Genomic DNA, 12,291 nt, shown 5'->3' on the forward strand with positions numbered 1-12,291 from the left:
CCAGAGTATCAACAGGTAGAAAGCATCCATCTGACCCCTTGGATAAACAAAACCCAAGCTCTGCCATTCATCCTAAAGAGCTTTAGTTGTAGGCTGGGAGGTGGTGGCACACGCCTTTCATCCCAGGGAGCTAGAGTCAGGCACATCTCTAGAAGTTCAAGGCCAGCCTGGTCTACAAAACCAGTTCCAGGGTAGCCAAAGCTGTTACACAGAGAAACTCTGTCTGGAACCCTCATACCCCGCCCCCCTCTCCCCCCGGAAAAAGATCTGGCCAGCCCATGACTAGGAGTATAAGCCAGATCTTTCTGACTTCCTCATTCTTGTCCTTTCATGCCTTACAAAAACCAACCCTGTGCCTAGGCCAGTGTCCCAGCACACACCAGTCCCATGGTGGCCTGGAGCTAAGCGGAATTTAGCTCAGGGTAAAGATATGTTACAAATTAAATGTTGCCGTCGGTATGTAAAGCTGCAATAAATAGAAACTGAGTTACATCAAGGACGGAATTAAGCCTTAAGTTTAAACTCCACAGCACTGTAATTAAAACTTCGCCTGTAGCAAGCCATTCACGGGAGATTAAAGGAGCTGGGGGAAGCAGAGGTTTGTTTGCCTTACCTTGCTCCCCACAATTTATAAGTCTGAGCTACCAAAAGCTAGCTGCCCTGCCCCCGCATCCAGCTCCCAATTAAAAACACAGTTTGAAAACCTTTAGGAGGCCTGAGGGGCCCCTTTTTACTGAAGGCCGCCCCTTCCCCCATGCCTTAGTCCATGAACAAATTAAAAAGTATGACCTGGTCCCCCCGATGGTCCCCCAGCTGACACGGTGTTTTCATTAATACATCATTAGAGTAATGACATTGTGCTGGCATTTGAAAATCCAAATGGCTGGCACTGCAGCCACTGCAAATAAAAGCCTGAGGGCCGCTGAACACTTTCTTCCTGGGAAATAGTCAGGTCCTATAAAGAGAATACGGAAGGCAAACTTTAATTCATCATTTTTTTCTGCGCGCATCCATTATGTCCTATACCAGCCTTCCAAGGTCGGTTTTCTCCTTTATTTCCTTGTTTCAATTTCCTTAGTTTTTTGCAGAGTTAACCCTGGGGTTAGCTTAACCATGACCTTAACTCACAAAGCCAGCAAGTATTTTTAATTCCTGGGATTCAACTCCCTCCACCCAAAGGATGTATGTGTTGGGGCCGGGGGCGGGGAGGGGGGCAGAAGGGAAGGGGGGGAGAAGAGATGGGGGGGGCAGTCTCTGAGACTAGAAATACGTCATTCTGTGTAAAAGCAATCTGAGGCCTGAATGTAAAGTATTCGTTCTGATTTTCTAGACTGTAAACTGTTACCTCATAGACAATAATGGATTCATTCTGGTTTCTGAAGACTACACACAGGTGAGTGAGGAAGCCCTCTCAACTCTGTGTGAGGGGATCAGGGGACAAATTATGAAGCTAAGACTTTGAGATGATGGTCAATATGCAAGAGGCAATAGCATCTTAGAAACCTAATTTCTCTCAGAATGTCACAGCCTATGTCTTTGCAGCCCTCAAAGCCTCTTTACCTTCTGGTGTGGAGCTGGCAGGGAGGCAGAGCCCAGGGGCTGTTCTTGTACTCATAAATGTTAAACTTATGGAATTCTTTGCCTCAGAGTTGCCTGGACTACAAGAGATATGTTGCCAAAGGCTGGGGTGACGGCACAGAGGTAAAGCACTTGCTTAGCAGAATCCATGGTTAGGCTGGGTGCCACAGAGTATATCCCGAGTCATGGTGCTCCTTTGGTGAGAAGGGAGGCAGAGACAGGCAAGTCCTGGAAGTTTACACATGCCAAACAAAGAATAGCAGTCTCTACAAGTTAAAAGGCAGCCATCAGCACATAAGGTAGTCCTCGGTTTTTAATACCTACGCTATGCCAATTGCAGGCATCCATATATATATCATACAAATGTGCACACGTGCGTGCGCACACACACACACACACACCTACACACAACATAGATGTTTAAAAAGAATTTTTGCCTGAAGGGTGGAGGTGCTTTAAAGAGTTTGGGTAAACTTTAAGGAGATTTTTCTCCTTCTGATATTTAACCTTCAAGCATATACAAACACACACACACACACACACACACACACACACACACACACACACACCTCTTTAAAATCATCTGAAATGCTTCAGGAGTCAACAGTTTGATAGGTCCATTCATGCTCAATAAATTAGCCTATTGTTTAAAAACATGGCTCTGTAAGATCCAAGTATAGAGACTTGCTCCTTTAGAAATGGTGACTTCAAAAGTTGAGAAAAAATATTACATTTCTGCTCTTCCTTCCAAGAGCACTTAAGTGTACCCTAGACTCCTGGTGCCTACATAGTGTCTCAGTGGTGAGTATCACTTGGCATTGGGCTATTAGTGGCATTAGGTAGGATAAACGAGCCCGGGAAACAAGGCTAGCCTCTGAAACAGCTGAAAAGTCCATCAGCCTAAGGTAACATGCCCGTTCAACTCAGAGGAACACAGAGATACCTATGGGGCAAGAACCCAAAGTCCTTGCTTAAGAGAGGGAGTTGTGTCATTCTACCAAATCCACACAGGGCTGAGAAGAGCCTTGGTTCTGGGCTCGAAAGGACTGTCTTCCCACTGTAAGCCCTGGCCTGGCCAGAAAACTACTCAGAAACCCATGGCTCCTGCAGGAAACCTTTCTCCCTCCCCCCTGAAGTAGGGAGCCCGCCAGCCTGCTTGGTTGAGGCTTGTTTGATGTTGTCTGGCTTCCTGCACCCCAATTAGGATAATTCTTCGCCATCTACCAACCAGTTCCATTGACACTGGCATATTTACACACATGAAATACAAATGGTCTCCTTGCTCACAGCAGAGGCACATGCCTTCAGAGAAGGTACGCATTTCCAAATTCCGCTAAAGTGAAAAGGAAGTGCTCGATACTCAATAAGAGAAATGCTTCTTTCCTTTTCTTCTTGACATTCCCTGCCCCCCCCCCCAAAGTGTGGAAATCCCCTCCCCTGCCTGCCTGCCTGAAAAGCCTGCAAAGTATGGTGGAGGTCACTAAGCCAGGTGCTGTGGAATTGGGATTTGGGTATCGCATTGTCTAAGGAACGGATGCGATTATGCTCTTGTGGTGAGGCAGCCTTCCCCTCCTCACAGTGTAGACCCAGAGCAGAGATGGGGGTTCTCAGCTCCTCTACACTGGCACATTCCAGGAGGATGGCAGAAGACAGCGGTTGCCTCCAGCCTTCCTCCTTCACAGAGCTTGTGCCTCACCCTTGGACACTTCTCTCGGTGACTCTAGAAGTCTGGAGAACATGCTGGAGAATGTTAATCCTCCACTCCAGCAGGCAAAGTTAGTACATTTCATCACAGCATGCCAGAGCCGGGCGGCGGCGGCGGTGCACGCCTTGAATCCCAGCACTCAGGCAGTTATCTATGAGTTCGAGGCCAACCTGGTCTACAAAGTCTATGACAGCCAGGACTACACAGAGAAACCCTGTCTCAAACCCTACTCCCCGCAAAATAAAAGGAATTAGACTTGCCAAAGCTTTGGCTTAGCAATGACCTGAAGATAGCACCAGGTGCAGGGTTGGCTGTTGGGGGCATGACTAGTTCTGGAATTGGGCAGGCAGTCTTATTCCTGGTTAAGTACCCGTAAACAAAATGAGAACATTTTTCAAAAAGTGATTTTGAGAAAGGATGAGTTCTTGATTTTCAGAACTTTTATGAAATGGAATCTTCTAGTTTCCTAAGCAGATCATCCAGGCATTGTAAACCATTATTTTTATTACAGCTTAGGAAGCACTTTCAGGGACTCATTTTATCTATATGAAGTAGCACTTTAATCAGAAGGGATTATGTACAGATTAATGCCTAGCCTATCTGAGGACATTGTGTGTGTGTGTGTGTGTGTCTGGGTGCCCTTGTGTACACACATGCCTTTTAATTTCTGGATTGAGCCTGTTATGCAACATCTCTCATGTATTGTGGAGGCAACCCCATCTGCTCACTGGTTTTCTAACCCCACAGCTGCTCTGATTGTTTCAGCCATTCCCCCTGCCCCCCCCCCTTTTTTTTTTTTTTTTTTTTTTTTTTTTGGTACGGGAGTCTTCAAAACCTAACTCTGCTTTCTTTCAGCTCCAACACTCACACACACAAACACACACACACACATACACACACACACACACACACACACACACACACATCTGCCTGCCTTTCTTCTCTGCTGTTTCTACCCGTCCTCATGTGCCTTCTTCTTGTCTTCCCCACAGACTGGAGATTTTTTTGGTGAGGTTGAAGGAGCTGTGATGAACAAGTTGTTAACAATGGGTTCCTTTAAAAGGTAAGGATTAGATGGTGCTCACAGTTTCCCTGGAAAGGTCAAATTGACCTGGAGCCGAGCTCACTTGTTTTCCCTCTTCAGAACTTTGCGCTGAGATCCCACACCTTGCATGGTGGCTCCTCCTACAGACCCAGCTCCTCCGTCACAGAGTTTCTGTCCATTCAGCATAGAGCGCATCAGAGGCCAGTACTGAAATAAGTCAGCATAGTCAAGTTGATTCTGTCATCAAACAAAGGGAGCTAAGTTCCTGCCTGAGCAGAAAGGGGGACACATTTGTCCCACCAGCCAGGGGCACTCCCTGGCAGTTGGGGCCTCTGGAACAGAAAGTAATAAATATTGTAAGACTTACTGATACAATGTAAGAACACAAAGAGAGGCACCCTCAGCCCTCTCCTGCCTGTGATGTTGAAGTCCACTGGCAGAAACATGGATGTGGTTGAATTTCCTAGGTAACAGATCTTGAGAACAGGCTATCACCCTGAGCAGAGGTTGGATTGGACAGCTTCCCCTTGGCCCTGTGTTCCTCAAAGCTGTACCAACCAACAGTGTGTCTGGGAACACAAAGGCCTTTGAGGAAAGCCTTGGATGGGTGTCAGGAGCTCTCCAAGTAGTTGTTCCAGGCCTTGGTCTTCCAGGAATCATAAGGGGCCTTTGAAGTAGAGCTTCCGGGGATGTGTACTTGAGGCTCTTAAGCATATAATAGCAGGAAGTGCGAGAATGCAAGTGCAAGAGTGGCTCAGCAGCTCTCCTGGGAGATCCATGCCACCTCCGTGCCAGGCTACTTGATGACTTCTCCTGTAGCTGAGAGCTAAGGATGCGCTAGCTCAGGAAATCAGATTTTGAAGCCCGTTGACAAGAGACACTGAGCACTGTGCTAAGAGTAGGGAATTATAAAAGGGTAAGCCAGTATTTGAAACTCCATAGCTTATTTGTGCCAGAAGGGTAAGGGTGTGTTGTGTGTGTGTGTGTGTGTGTGTGTGTGTGTGTGTGTGTGTGTGTAGGGCTATAAAAAAGTGGCAGGGAGCCAGTGATTCTGCCATCTCAAACACTCACTTAATGAGAGGCCTGACTGCACCCTGCCTGATTCCAGCTCAGCGACTCAAGGATGGCTGCCTTTGATAGGGGTCCCCCTCACCCGGGGCCTGGCTTTGAGCTGTTTGTGACTTCTGCAAGCTTCCCAGCAGCTCCCAGATGGTCAGCCATGGAGCCCAGCTGTCTCGATCTACTCTGTGCGAAGAGTACGTTCCGTGTGCTTTTGTACAATGTCAACTTGTTTTTCAACTCTGAGGGGCAGGAGACGGGAGATGAAGAATGATCATCCATGTGTTTCTTGTTGTTAAGTAGATTTTTCAACTTCTTTACAACTCCCCTCCCCTCCCCCCTTTCTTGGATGTTTGCTTTAATTCAGTGGGAGAAAGAGAAGAATTATAATGGAATTTTTAAGGGTTTGGTCTCCTCCTTGATGTGGGATGAGTATGCTTGGCTTGAACCTAGAACTTGCTTTTATTGTCACACTAGCCAACATCTTTGAAGAAAAAGGAAGGGCTACAGGCCTGATGGGGGCAGGATAGCAGCTGGTGCCCTCTAGGAGCTACATGGCAGGCCCCCGAGTGTGTCTTCAGAGGGTCCTCTCCCTGGGGCTAGGCGAGCAATGGAGAGAGATTGGTTGCAGAGTCACACAGACTAAGGTCAAAGCGACGCTCTAACATTTACTAGCTGCAGGACTCAGACTACATCAGCTGACTTTGCCAAGGTTGAGTTCTTGTGCGGAACGTGGAGAGGGTTGGTAGTCGCTTCCCACAGTGGCTGGCAGAGGTGGCGAGATAATGCTAAGCTCGAGATTCGCAGCCCATGCCCAGTGTCTACGGAAGGCTCAGCAATCGCACGCTACTGCTGTGATGGTTATTGCTCTTGGCCCAGCTTTGCTGACTGTGTGGCACCAGCAGACATCACCTTTCTGACACCTGGTGATGGCGCTCTGGCAACTGAGTCCTTGAAATTAGTTATAGGTGCCCATACCCTGTCCCCGTTCCTTGTTTTCTGGAAGAATAAGACTGACAAGTCTTTCCATTCAGGGAAACTGTGGCTCTTAGAAACAGCAGAAGAGGGTAGCTGGAAGTCACTTCGGGGCCTCCTCGGGGACAGAGCCCCCTGGCTAAGCTGAGTCCCACCCACAGAGAGGCATGCTTGCTTTGGAGCCATGGGTCTACTTTGGTAGCACAAAGGATGGTGTGTCCAGCTCACCCCTCTTTTCAGTACCTTGGATGCTGCTGTTGGCACAAGGACTCTCCTTTTGATCAGCCTCTATTCGTTAATTAGCAACATTCATGAGAGACAAGTGCTGTGAGCCAGAAGACAAGCACCTCCCATCTCTCCACCAAACTTACATTTGGCCTTTTCCCTGCTTGGACCTTACAGCTCCTCCATCTGGGGAACAATGCTGGCTATAATGTTTGGATTCAACTTTGACAAATTATCACCTAGGATATTGCTGAAGACCTCTCAGAGCATCTGCAAGGGTGCTTCCAGAGATATTAAGGGAAATCTGGCCTAGCCAGTGGATTCATTCCTTGCTAGATTCATAACAGGCACCATTATTATTGGTTGCTAACAAGTAGGAAGATGGAGCAAGTAGGCTATTGGAGGTACACCACTTGGAGTTATGTCTTGCCCTGGCCCCTTCCTGTGTACTTTTACTGTGCTTCCTAGATCTCATAGTGTAAAGTGCTCTGCTTCATCATGTTATCCCCTCCACTATAGGCTGACCTTTCTGAAACCATGAGCCAAAATAAATCCTTCATCCACTAATTTGCTTTTCTGAGTATTTGGTTGCAGTAACACAAAAGTCTGACAATACGCTTACCTACATGGCAATGGGCCTTTCCTCTGATTGTTTTGCCCACTTACCTGGTGGCCCAATGGCCATTGCACATGGCAGTGCCTTCAAAGGGAAATAACACTCACTTTTGGTTCTGTGATTTCCTGGGCCTTTGATTCCTATGAGTAACTAAACCACTCACATGATGCAAGACACCAGCCCGTGAAACTCTTCAAGGGCAAAACTCATCGCTGTTGGTTCCTCTAGCTGAGTCTCTGGCCTGAATATGTCCTACCAGCTCCCCTATGACCAAGGGACCAAAAGCCAAGAACAGATGCATCAGTAATGTGGGGGAAAATTAAGAAAAGATTAGAAAACTGCCATCATTTCCTCTTTCAAATATCTGCCACATCACTCTCCTGATTTTTCACTGGAAAGAAGAAAGACAGGTGGGAGAGAGAGAGAGAGAGAGAAAGAGAGAGAGAGAGAGAGAGAGAGAGAGAGAGAGAGAGAGAGAGAGGGAATTATTATATTATTTTCCTCTAACAATAAATGTTATTATCCATCTATCCTCCCTCCATTCTTCTCTCCCTCATTTTTTCCTCTCCCCTTTCTCCCTCTTTCCTCCCTTCCTCCCTTTCCCTCCTGACATATTTTACAGCGTAGCCCAGGTATGCGCCACTCTACCCCACATGTATCGTTGTCCTTAAAACCTCCCAACAACCTCATGAAACAGAACCAGTTGCCCAGTAGCAGGACCAAGGGCAAACTAGAGATATGGGACCTTTGCTCAAGACTTTGTAGACACTTGTCAGCAGTACATGTATAGCAAGTCTGAGCCTTTGTAAGAGAAGGGCTGTTCAGTGATTCAGGCTACAGGGCCAGCCTCAGGGCTAAACATATCACAGACTTGTTCTATAGATGGACGTGATCAGGCTCGGAAAGACCAGAGCTGGGTTCCAGCCTCCCATAGGTGTGGACACAAGAAGGTTTTACTGCCCTCTGTCCTTGACCTGTGTACAGTGGTGCTGGGCTGAGTGTGCGTTTAGCAGTGTGCAAGGGTGAAGGAAGGGGTTGGTTCAGCAGTGTCTTATCTGGAGAGCAGAACTTGCAGGATGGGAGACCAGCTGAGTGATGAGATCACTAAGTTGAAATTGATAAATCCTCAGACCCACCATACCCGCAGGCTGCACTCCTTCCTCCCCCCACCCCCCCCCACCCCGCCTTATATGCCACTATGTGCCAGGTCAGCTTTTTGTGTTGCAAACAAGGAAACTCAAATACTTCTTTGTTTTTATCACTGATAGTAAGTGGGCTCCCTGACTGGTGACTCAGTGGGGATTTCTTGTGCTGGCTGGGTTTTTGTTTTTTGTTTTTTTGTTTTTTTCCCTACTCATGCTCCTATCTAGGAAAAGCCTTAAACTTGCATTTTTCAGAATACATACTCTACATCTCTCTGTCATCAGCCGTGACCTGTCCTTTTTGCAACTGTACCAGAATTCCTGATTCTTCTCCAAGCATTCCCACTCCCAAGGATACTAGTGCAAGTCATCAGATACTCAGGGAGAATAAACAAGCCACTGTAGGAAAAGGCTGAAGCTTCCTTTTTGCTTCTTTGTTTCCCCTCCCTTAGTGCTGGGCATACAGGAAAGAGGTATCATGCCTGCACCTTTTCAAGCCCTTGTGGTGCCCGCGTAAGACTTCGTGTTGAGCAACAGATTCATGGCCATGTGGTTATACACAGGTCTCTCAGTCTCTCTGAGTCTAACTTACGTCATCAACAGGGACCTTTGTGCATTGCAGAACTTATTGGCTAAGAAAGTACCATCAGCCCTTCAGTAAGAGGTCAAACCATAGATATCTAGTTGGTCACTTAACAGGAAGTCTGTGACTCTTCTGTACAGTTTGAAGGCTGACCGAGGGGTGTGGACTCTTGTACTTCAGTGTCTGACAGAGGTGAAACAAACCTAAAACACACCTATGGTCAGGTAAATACCTGCTCATCTTACATTGGTGTGGGGAAGGAGCCCACATGTGTGCATGAAAGTGCCTCTGTATGGTTCTCATGTATACATAGTCAAGGTCAAAGCCAGTGTCAAGAACCAACAAGGGAAAAGCACCCAGGCACAGGTCTCACCGTGCCTGCGTAGGAGTTGCCTGACATTTTAAAGAATGTTTCATTCCATAACATGTTTTATCCTTTCAGCAAAACGGTCTAAATAAAGTCCTCAAATAGCCACAAACAAGAGCTGAATTGGATAGTGTAAGATATATTCCCAGTTTGAAGGTATTACATCCTGTGCGCCCAAGCTTGGATACTCTGATTGTCACTATAGGATGAGCTCCTTGCAGAACACATGCAGAGACATATACACACGCTGCGTGTACACATAGGCACACCTTGGTTCATGTCACCAAGCTAAGGTGAGAGTTAGTGCACAACCAGAAGCCATGAGTCATGTCTTTTATTCCTTCCTTCCTTCCTTCCCTCCTTCTCATTTTTGTTTTGTTTTGTTTTATTTTGTATTTTGAGACAGGGTTTCTCTGTATAGTCCCAGCTGTCCTGGAACTCTGAAGACTAGGCTGACCTCGAACTCAGAGACCCACCTGGCTCTGCATCCCAAGTGCTGGGACTCAAGGCATGCGTTACCACCTCCCTCTATTCCTCCTCTTTTCAAGTACAGATGTTTAAGTTGATTCTTTCCTGTATAAAAAGGCTTCAGATCTCCTTGGCTTCTAGCACTGTACCTCCAGCCTTCCTTTAGATATTGTTTCCTCTCTGCTGTGACAGAATACCTAAGGAAGCAAGTTAAGGGAAGAGGGTAGGTGGGATTTCTGCTTCAGTCCATAACGCAGGGAATGCACCTCAGCTGCAAGTTTGGTCAAGGCAGTTCACAGTACATTTGGTCCATGTCTTGCTGGATCAGCAAACAAGGCAAGCTGTGCCCCTCGTGCCTCTCTCCTGGTAGCCTATGCCCACCACCTAGGCCTCACGTCTCAGCTAGACCCAAACTCCCAAAAAGTGTCATCACATGCGAACCGGATGTTCAAGCACATTAGCCTGTGGGAAGCATTTCACCTTCCAATCAATGCAGGTGTGATGGCATCAATCTGTCACGCCTCTAGTGGTTTCCCTCCCAGGTACCCCACTGGGTCTCTCTAGGACAGCGGTTCTCAACCTTCCTAATACTGCCACCCTTTAACACAGTTCCTCATGCTATGGTGACCCCCCCCAACCATAAAAGTATTTTGTTGCTGTACTTTTGCTACTGTTATGAATTATAATGTAATATCTGATATGCGGGGTATCTGATATGCGACCCCCGTGAAAGGGTCACTTAACACCTGCCCCCTTGCAAGGGGTCACGACCCACAGGTTGAGAACTGCTGCTCCAGGATCTCCCATGCTAACTAGAGCAACGCCAGGTATACAGACAGACAGGAGACTAAGACTTCGTCTCAGAGGGGGCATCTAGCCACAGCAGAATATTTAGCAGATTATCAGAGAAACAGATTATCTTCCTGCCTCATCACTTCCGTTCCTACCTGAAAAAGGCAGAACACAGTGAGTCCCACTGAGTCAGGCTGCAGCTTAGATACGAAGTGCCAAGTGTAAGACGGACAAGTATGACTTTGAAGATATTTAGACCAGGGGGATGGAAGTGAACACTGAAAGAAGGTTTGTGATGGTTTGAATAGGAAAGGTCCCCATAGACTACTCAGGTGTTTTGAATGCTTGGCCCGCAAGGAGTTGCACTATTAGGAGGTGTGGCCTTGTTGGAGTAGGTGTGGCCTTGTTGGAGTAGGTGTGGCCTTGTTGGAGTGGGTGTGGCCTTGTTGGAGTAGGTGTGGCTTTGTTGGAGGAAGTGCATCACTGCGCAGGCGGGCTTTGAGGTCTCATATGTACTCAAGCTATTCCCAGGGCTGTAGAGGAATTTTAATTCAGAACAAGGCTGTTCTGGCAAGAGATCACATCCAAAGACTTTCGAGGTCTGTGTGATTCAGCTGATGCAAACAGGGCCCTTAATCTAGGAGACAGAGGCAAGCGTATCTGAGTTCAAGGCAAGCCTGGCATAGAGCATAAGCTTTTCTGGTAAAGAAAAGCTTAGGTCCAGGAGTGGTGGTACATGCCTTTAATCTCAAACAATGAAAGTAAAGTTAGTTTGTAGAAGGAAGCACCCATGTTTGAAAGTGATGTCTAATTGAATGGCAGAAAACGTGACAAATCAGAGAGAGATTTGAAAGAATAAGATACGCCCAACTTTCACAAGAAGAAAGAGGAAAGTGGAGCTATTTAAAGGGCCAATGCAAAGAGAGGAGGAGGCAGGTTTACCAGGACAGTAACAGAGAGAGAACTCAGGTGAAGATGGAATGAGCCAGAGAATGAGAAAGAGCCAGAAGATTGCTGGTGTTAGCTTGAGGCCAAGCAGAGCAATTCAGGGACTAAGAGAAAAGCCAGACTGAGTAAATCAGCTGGGAGAGAGGTTTGAGCCAGAACAGCTGAGTTGAACCAGCCAGCCCAGAGCTCAGAAAAAAACAAGAATGGGTGAGCTTATGAAGCAGTAAGCCTCAGAGACTGAAAACGTTCTAGAACTAGGTTAGACTATACGGAGGACTAGGCCTAGTTAGCAGACAGAACCAGTAAGACAACAATTGAAACAGGCGAATAAAAGCTTCCGTTGCACACTGTGACACACAAGTCTCTCATTGCTGCTTGTGGATCAAGATGTAGAACTCTCGGGCTTCTGTCCCCAGCACCAAGTCTGCCTGTATGTCGCCATGTTTCCTGCCATGATGATAATGGGCTGAACCTCTGACACTGGAAGCCAGGCCCAATTCAATGTTTTCCTTTATAAGAGTTGCCATGGTCATGGTGTCTCTTCACAGTAAGGAAACCCTAGGTAAGACAAAGTTCCCTGTGGAACTCAAGGAGTCCGTAGCAGTTAGGAAGCAGGTACAGACTATGTCCTCACTGCAGGAGATGACAGTAAGTGCTTAGCAAGTACCAGGGACTTGGGGGTTTGCCCTGGGATTTTTGCTCTCATGAGATATTCTTGTGGTTTCTGGGAAGGCCAAGGCTGCTCTTCCTTTGTTCTTCACTCTGCTAGAAGCCAGAAAGAACAAACG

At 47.1% G+C, this 12,291-nt stretch overlaps 1 protein-coding gene across 1 annotated transcript in view; it reads left to right on the forward strand.

The window, feature by feature from the left end:
* The window catches only part of CACNA2D3 (calcium voltage-gated channel auxiliary subunit alpha2delta 3), a 798,196-nt gene that overhangs the window by 723,347 nt on the left and 62,558 nt on the right, over nt 1-12,291 (forward strand). Inside the window, exons 30-31 of the mRNA XM_084794478.1 lie at nt 1,331-1,393; nt 4,276-4,346. Coding sequence (XP_084650604.1) covers nt 1,331-1,393; nt 4,276-4,346 — 134 coding nt within the window. The remainder of the gene's footprint in view (nt 1-1,330; nt 1,394-4,275; nt 4,347-12,291) is intronic.

The sequence above is a fragment of the Acomys minous genome (assembly GCF_964271855.1).
Source record: "Acomys minous genome assembly, chromosome: 9".
Classification (NCBI taxonomy): domain Eukaryota; kingdom Metazoa; phylum Chordata; class Mammalia; order Rodentia; family Muridae; genus Acomys; species Acomys minous.